Source organism: Phoenix dactylifera, chromosome 1 (assembly GCF_009389715.1).
Source record: "Phoenix dactylifera cultivar Barhee BC4 chromosome 1, palm_55x_up_171113_PBpolish2nd_filt_p, whole genome shotgun sequence".
NCBI lineage: Eukaryota > Viridiplantae > Streptophyta > Magnoliopsida > Arecales > Arecaceae > Phoenix > Phoenix dactylifera.
This window is the reverse complement of record NC_052392.1, coordinates 36,101,311-36,109,850: the sequence shown is the minus strand read 5'-3', so window position 1 is coordinate 36,109,850 and position 8,540 is coordinate 36,101,311. Positions and strand designations below refer to the sequence as shown.

The 8,540-nt window shown below is 35.1% G+C and overlaps 1 protein-coding gene across 1 annotated transcript; it reads right to left on the bottom strand.

Annotated features, from left to right (window-relative positions):
* Positions 1 to 3,999: 3,999 nt before the first annotated feature.
* Positions 4,000 to 8,203, bottom strand: LOC103715887 (heparanase-like protein 3). Its single transcript, XM_008803671.3, has 9 exons — positions 7,727 to 8,203; positions 6,553 to 6,589; positions 6,241 to 6,421; positions 5,927 to 6,075; positions 5,447 to 5,680; positions 5,167 to 5,356; positions 4,957 to 5,082; positions 4,607 to 4,706; positions 4,000 to 4,520 (listed from the first exon to the last, which is right to left on the bottom strand). The coding sequence occupies exons 1-9, from the start codon at positions 7,991 to 7,993 to the stop codon at positions 4,158 to 4,160; spliced, it is 1,647 nt and encodes a 548-aa protein (XP_008801893.2). The 5' UTR covers positions 7,994 to 8,203; the 3' UTR covers positions 4,000 to 4,157.
* Between the last annotated feature and the right edge of the window lie 337 nt (positions 8,204 to 8,540).

Here is an 8,540-nt window from a genome sequence, read left to right as displayed (position 1 = left end):
GCTAATTCTGTCTTTTTTTACTTAGTCAGAAGGCTGGTTCAACAATTCACATTTTAAAGATAGAAGCTATGGTAAATAACCATCATAAATTTCACTTTACTTATTATAAAAATGAGCCTACTAAATGTTGCTTTTGGGAAGACTTGCTGTTCAATGGAATCTTGTGGTGTCTTTTGTAATCAGGGTCTTCTGCTGGTTTGTTTAGACACACAGGCTCTTGGGATTTACCTTGATGCACAAGAAAGTTTTCAGTGAAATGCTCGCCTATGTGTAATATAAAATTTATAACTGATAGTGATCCTTAAAAATTTCATTTAGCATTAATATTTTGATGGCCAAATTCAATCTTACATTTGTGATATACTGGTATATTATATTCCTAGAGGTGAAAAATTTTATACAGTAGGTTTAAAACGCATTTCAAGTGCAAAGGATATTGGAAGATGGGAACTTGAAACTGGCATTTTATGCTTCTTTTTGAGGAGCCAATCATTTCTTTGTTTTGCTTTTATTTTTTCTTAATTTATCAACAAGCAAAGCAAACCATGAGCGGTGTTAAATGGATATTAGGATCCTCCTTCTTGGTGATCATGGCGAGGGAGAATTACAGGGGTCGTCTTTGGCAGCTGGCAAGGACGTTAGGTGCTTGGCTTTCTTTTTCTTTCTTTTTCCTTTTTTTTGAGAAAAAGGATTAGTACTACCTCTTGACAGCATCTATCACTTTCTTTTGATCTGGACATGACAGCGATTCGACGAAGAAGAGTGCCTCGTTTGAGATTTAGTGGAACTTTTGGAACTAAAGCTTTTGGTGGTGAAGGTTTTAACCAAAAAGATACTGTTTATTATTTTGGTAACTAAACTTCAGCATTTATTTGATAACCCAATTAAAAAATATTTTGATATGATAAAATAATGATTTAAAGAATATTATATAGTACTATATAACATTGTATAATATAATGTAATATAATATTATAATGTAATTATCATATTGTATTAAATATTATAATATTATATGATATAATAGAGTAATGTATTATTGTATTATTATAATAATATAATATAAAATAACAATGTAACAATACAATTAAAATAATTTAAGTTAATATAATATAGTATATTTATTATTAGTTTTAGTTAATAGTTATAATGTGATTATATATTTTGGTCACCAAGAAATTTTTATTAATTTTGAAATGGTTTTCTTACATGAGCCGTTTTTGAGGAAAACCTCATTTGAGAAAAAATAAATATTTTGTAGCTTTTTAGAAAACTAGAAAATACTTTTTATTTTTTTTACCAAATACCACTATAGCTTTGTTGGCAATAGAGCTTTCTAAAGTAGAGCTTTTATAAAAAGCTGTTTGTTGTTTGGTACCTAAATTTTTAATTTGCTGCTTGGTAACTAAATTTTTAAAGTGCTGTGGCATTTTAACATGTGTTCAATAAACAAACTACTGAGAAAGTACTTTTGGTATGACAAAATGATCATAAAGAAAATTGTATAGTATTATATAACAGAGAATAATAAAATATAATACGTATTAATACATAAATATACGACTTAGTATAATATTACTATAATATAATATAATATTATTATAATATAACAATATAATATTGTATACTATAGCATAATAATTTAATATAATATTAAATTATGTAACATAACATATCAATGTATTATGATATAATGTAATATAATATTATATTTATAGTATAATACAATAATGGAGGACCGCGAGATCAATCGGGACAGGGAGTGGGTGGACTGCGATGTCGCGGTCCACGCTGAGAGGTGGACGGCGATGTCACGGTCCACGCTCAAAGGAGGACCGCAATGTTGCGGTCTATCGCCCTATCCACCTGCTTGAGCTTGGACCACGATGTTGCGGTCACGCTCAAAGGAGGACCGTGATGTCCACGCTGAGAGGTGGACCGCGATGTCGCGGTCCTCTGTCATAGAAAATGAAAAAGATTTGATGGAAGACAGATTGTTTCGGAAGGAATAGAAAAGAAATTATAAATTTTTTTAAAAAATAGGATTCAAAAGACTGCATACAAAAATAGGAAAAAAAATACTTTTTTCATGGGAAGAAATCTGTTCGGCTACTAGGATTTCTTGTTAGAACTCCTGCAGATTTTTAGGATTATAAAGGGATATTTTGTGCAATTATTATATTTTATTACGAATATTTTGGTAAAAAAATAGTTTTCCGATGGAGCCTACAAGTATTTTTTCTAAAGAAGCTTCAAAATGAAACTTCTCTCAAAAAGCTATTTTTAGTTTTCTAGAAAAGCTAAAATAGCTTTCTAAAATTTTTACCAAACACCTTTATTTTATTTAAAAGTGCTTTTGGAGGGCCAGATCCAAAAGCTCTATCAAATGAGGCTTATATCTTCTAAAAATGCTTTTTTTTTTTTGATGAAACTAAAAATGCTTTTTGCCATCTACTTTTCTTGCTGAACACCGGATCATCTGTAAGCTTTTTCATTTCTATCTTTCTTGTTTTTATTTTGAGGTGTTAAGATTGCAGCATTTTACAATCCTGGTATAAATGAATCCATTGGAATCTAACAACAGATCACAAAGTTAAATAGGAATGGACATGATAGAATTCCAGAGAACAGAGCTACATGCGGGGCTACATGATCTGCAATGCCATTAGCCTCTCCGTGGACATGGGATGAAGTAATCCTGCAACAGTCCAGCAAGAGGGGATTAGAGCTGTCACCCCGGGCTATGATTTTGGAATATTAGCTTCTCTCTCACACACTGTTTCTTTTTTTTTTTGGTCCGGTAGGATAGCTTCTATCAGTACTTACGTGTCTCCGGATTTCATGCTTTCAAGGGTTTTTTTTTTCCCCTGCTTCTCTCTATACCTTTCTGATTTCATTTTCCTGGAAAAAGGAAGCCGAAGGGTATCCATCGTGTCACTTACTTGAAAAGATATTAAACGCATTTTGGTGAGCTGTAAAGTTTAAACTTTCCTCCCTCCTCCATTTATGCCCTGTCCTAAAGTGACCCTGTTCAATGGATGCCAAGAGATTCCATCCATAACTCTATCCCAGGGGATGTCGTCCTTTTTGGACATGGACGAGAATATTTACACTACCTCTATGACACCTATAAATGCTCCCATATCCTAGAGGACATCCGCATGGATTCCTTCAGAATGCTTTACATTCTTAGCTTTACCATGGTTGTTAAGAAATTTTATAAAGTGCTTGAAGGACAAAGTTCTTGATGGATGCATGGGTCAGTCTTTTCTTGGTTCTATCATTATTATCTATGTATGAGAATATGGTTCATAATTCCATGATAAATATTATATGCATGATCTAGGTATCCTTTATTAATTATTAACTACAAGTATTTGGTTTAGATTAACCAGCTTCTGAACATATATATATATATATATATATATATATATATATATATATATATACACACACACACAGAGTTATGGGTTAATTTGAGACTGATTAACTCAAGGAAATCAATATATTTAATTAATATATGATGGTCATGCTCAAGAACCTTATATAAAGCCTCTAAATTGGATAGAGACCGGTAGCATAACAAAAGTTGAAATTGATAAATCAACGAAACCAAGATTATGAATAGGATAGAGGTCAATTTGCAAACAAGAATAAGTCCATACTTAGGATTGTGAGGCACATTTTTTTTTAGTGATAATTGTAATAGTCCAGAACCTCGACCAAAAAGGTTAGCGGAAGTTATTATTTAGATTTTTTGATTCTATATGTATACTCAAGATCTACCTAGCGAATAACTGATATAGGACTAAACACACGCTTGCACGGGTCCTCGCAATGATCATGATGCACACCTCAATTAAAATCAAACTTCTCCTACCATCTCATCCATGACACAAGTACTGGTTATTGGTATATGGTATGGAGAAATTAGGATAGCGCTAGAACAATTATAAATTGACACATGAAAGGGGGTGGAATTGATTTTTCTTGCCACTATTATGTAAATCATCTCTTCCTTTTTTTTTTATACTTTCATTTATTATTTGAACAAAGATATTCAAAAATGAATCACAAACCTCATAGCCTTAGAGCCATGTTAAGAATGGAGGGACCACTTAGTAGTCCATCCTCTCAGTATATAATGGAACAATAAGCTACCTACAAGCAGGAGCATAGAAGTAGGGAATGTGGGCAAAAACAATAGAAAATGGGGCAACTGTTATTGGTAGTGATGCATCAACTTCAATGGGTTTGAGTGTAGGAATGTTCCCTTCTGAATCGACCGACAAAATGTTGCCATTCAGCAGCATGGTTTGGCTGTGTAAGTTCCCCTTGTTGGCTGTTAAGTGGTATTCTTCCCTGATAAATCCAAGTTTTCTTTGAAGTCCAGGTACATGGTTGAACCTTGTCCTAGGAATGTAATGCTTCGAAGCCATAGAAAAGGCAGATGCAGTGGTAACAAAAACTCGAGTAGTAGTGTTGCTGCTGAGATTGATTAATAGAAGTGTGATCCCTTGCTGAAAAGATAAAGAAGAAATCATGACAAATGAATCGATACAGAGAATAACAAGGAAGACTTTGGCTTAAGGTTGAGTAAACTTACGGATTCTCTTGCGCAATGCGCATATGCCCGTATATTCTTTGTCCCCGTGAAGTTCGTTGGCAGGACTTTGCTTCCCATTAGTCGATGCCACAAAAGAGCACTGCATTAAGAGAGGAGATATATTAATGTGATCCGTCTGACATGGGATTGTTCTGCATATAGGTATCAAAGTCCAAGCACTGATTCTTATTTGTGGAGAATCGACAATCTTTGAACATCTCAGGTTTTAGATTACTTGTTTCATAAACCACATCCTATCAAACTAAATGTAAACTATAAGGCCCAACAAAAGAAAGATAACATTTGATTGTGGATTTAGAAAATATCTACATAAAAAGGTTGCAGTTAACCTGTAGTAATCAGGATTCGGGTGGAATGTCGTTGTGTTGAGGAGGCCATAATTTCCACCAACCAAGCTTTGTCTGCAATAACTCTTTGTGTCGTATGTTGATGACATGCCAAGCTGGTCCAAATACCTGTCAAGTTTTAATGAAAATTAAGTCTTTCCACTACAGGTCTTACCCCCAAAGTAGATTCTAGACCGGTAAGAGCAGGCTTACCAGAAGCTGAACACAAATGAATCCGTGACAAGATGGTGGCCACTATTGTAAGCTCCTCCAGCTTCCCCAACCCATGCAGTGGTTGAAGTTCCTGTGCTTCTGAGAATTCCTTGGAGATTGCTGAATGTGCTCGCTTCGCCATCAAGATACGAGGGATTAAGAATTTTATCAATCAAGTGTTCATCGACCCCTGAACTCGAAATCCAGGTTATCAAAGGTAAGTCATTGACAGAAATTTCCAATAGAGAAGCTGAAAACTGCTGGGTTCGAGCAGCAATACCTGGACCAAGATTATATATGTGGTGGGTGATCACATCCAGTGAGTGGGGTTTGGTTTTGTTGATGAGCTCACTGAACCAACTAGCATCAAAGAAACCCCCTGGTGCGAGTACCAGTGGCTTATCAGGGGAACCTTGGTAGATGTTGTCAATAATTTTTTTGAGGGAGATCACATCTGCAGCATATTGATCTGCTCCAATTCTAGCTCCAATTCCACTTCCACTTAATTCATTTCCTGACAAGTAAAGAGGTCTTTCAGCTCCAAGAAAATGCATAATATTGTGTTTCATGCACATCTGAAGAAGACCTTACGCAGAAGATTTTATACATTCTTCTGAATTAGATCAATAAGTTGTCAATCTTTTGTCATTGTTTATTCAAATTGCAGTACTACTTGTATAAAGTAAAGAGGAAGAGATGCGAGCCTACTTATTCCTTACCACTTATGAAGCGAAGAATCTAAATGAGACATGAAACTTACCGAGCTCCCAACCATGGATAGCATAACCTTTATTGACAGTATAGTGAATAAAAGATGCAGCATTGGTGGAGTTCCAAGGTCCTCCTAGAGAACCATCTGGCAAAGGAACCCTTCCATTAAGGGCATTCAGCCCAAAAATGATTAAAGCCCTGTAGTGTGAATTCCATAGACAGAATTTGTGAAAAGAACAATGAGAAATGCAGGAAATGCCTGCAATAAAAGCATGCATTTCAATCCTAACAGATTTTTTTAGCGAGGTAAAGAGAAAAACTAGTCCATGAGGCATTTTTAGTATGTCAAATGATCCGAAATACCCTGATTTGTTGAAGAAAGCGTTGAGCTCATCCCATCTATGCATCGGTAGGCAGCCTTGAGTAAAACCAAACATCTCAGAAGTATTCTTAACAAAGGGAGTACATGGCTGTTGAGGATCCGTGCCATAGATGACCATATCTTGCAAGGAACCCCCAAGACGGAGTTTCAATGGAGAAAATTCTGCAACATCACAAAAATTAGATTACTGAAAAAAAGAAAAAATTCAGATTGGCCATTTGATATTACAGGCATATGCATAGTTTTTTTTAAAAAAAAAGAAAAAAAAAAAGATACTAGAAAAAACCACTTACCTTTGACAGCATTTAGTAAAATTTTGTTGGAAAGATTCTGCAGGAAGGAAAAGATGAAACACCTGTCAATCACCATTTTGCAAATCATTTTGTTTTCACATTCAGAAGGTAACTTTTTTTATTGGAAAAATATTATAAGGTTCAAACAGAAAAGCAAGAGATTGCCAATATGAACATAACATAGTTGAATCATTTACTTCGTTATTAACTATTGAATTATAAAAAGGAAGGAAGACATACTAAATCACATAGCCCTTCCTTTTTTCTTAAAAAAAAAAGAAGGAAAAAAAAGATAAAAGGAAAAAGAACATGAAGAAAATCAAATTTCGTTTTAAGAGAAATACTACTACTATCAGAAACCATGGAAAGGAAACCATCCTCAAAATATACAATGGGACTTCAGAAGATTTAGATTTTATGAGGAAATGTAAATGAAGATGGAGTGAATTTTATCGGAAGGCTCGATCTTAATTTGCAAATTCTACACAAAAGTGAAAAAATAAATTGGGCATATTAATGAAAAAATGCAAACAGTTTTCACTCAAAAACAAAAATGGAAAACAATCCCAAAGTTGCAAATTATTCAACTATCCCATCCCCAGCAAATTCTTAGCCATCAGCCTCAACCCCATATAAAACAGTGCTAGAAAATATGTAGATTAAAGCACAGTTTATCAAATAAATAAGCATTATAAATCAACACATAAAAGAATAACTTTCTCAAATGAATAATTACAAAGAAAGAGATCCAACAGAGGCCAAGCATACACCAAAATGCATTGCCAATGATCACCTCCAATCATTAAATGCCAATACCTATAAAATTCTATGCATGTTAACTAAGCACCAAAACATAAAAAACAAATGCCAGATACAGACAAAGACATAAAGCTTTACACCGACAAGGCTAAAAGAAAACATCTGGAAACAAAACAAACAAATGCCAAATTCTGGCAAAAGGAAAGAGCTCAGATTTTGACAAGCTCCACATTGCAAACTACATTAATACTGAGACAAAATCAAAAAAAAAAAAAAAAAACACCAAATTGAGCATTGTTGCCAAATTCTACAAAAAAATCAATGCTAAGAAAATCCATTTAAATAAAAGTTCAGATTTTGGCAAGCTCCACATTGCAAACTATACCAACACTGAGCAAAAACCAAACTTTTTTACCAGATTGAGCATGGATGCCAGGCCCCAGCTACAAGTCCCGTAGTCACACTTCTCTGGAGGCCACCAATCCAGCGTAGCGCATATGAAATCGTCATCGGTGACCGCAATGGGCGTCGTCCCATCGATGACGGCGGCCCCTCCGCCGGCCCCAACAGGAGGAGGAGGAGGAGGAGGAGGAGCTCCAGTGGGGTACACCGCCACAGGGCTGGTGAGCCATAGAAATGCCCAGAAGCAGACGCGCAGGAGCTGGAGAAGAACTCCACCCATCTCCCGGAATCTCCCCTGAGACCTTTAGAGAGAGAGAGAGAGAGGGAGAATAGAAATAAAGGTGAAGCCTTTAGAGCCAATCTAAGGAGGAGATAGTCCCCAACACCACTATACAATTAGTATAATGCCTTCCGACCGAAGGGCAGAAGGAAAGGAAAGGAATTCAATGAGCCGGTAGAGAAAGCTTGGAATCTATATATAGAAGGGCTCAAATAAGATAAGGGAAATAGGGATCGGAGGGGTGCCTTTTACTCCAAGAAGGGCGGCAGGTAACCGGACTCCACCTCTCAACGTTATAAATTACGGCTGTCATGCCAATGTAACTTTCATTAAGAACCTTCAATTACACTATATATGGTCATTAATTTTTCAATAACAGAAATATTATTTAGGTATTGTTAGCATAATTTTAGGATCACATAACAACCTACATCGTTCATAAACTTTTTTATTAATATTATTCAGTATCAACCTATATTATTTTTTTATTAGAATAATTTTAGAAATTATATAACAACTTGTATGAGTTAGTAATATTTTTTACCAT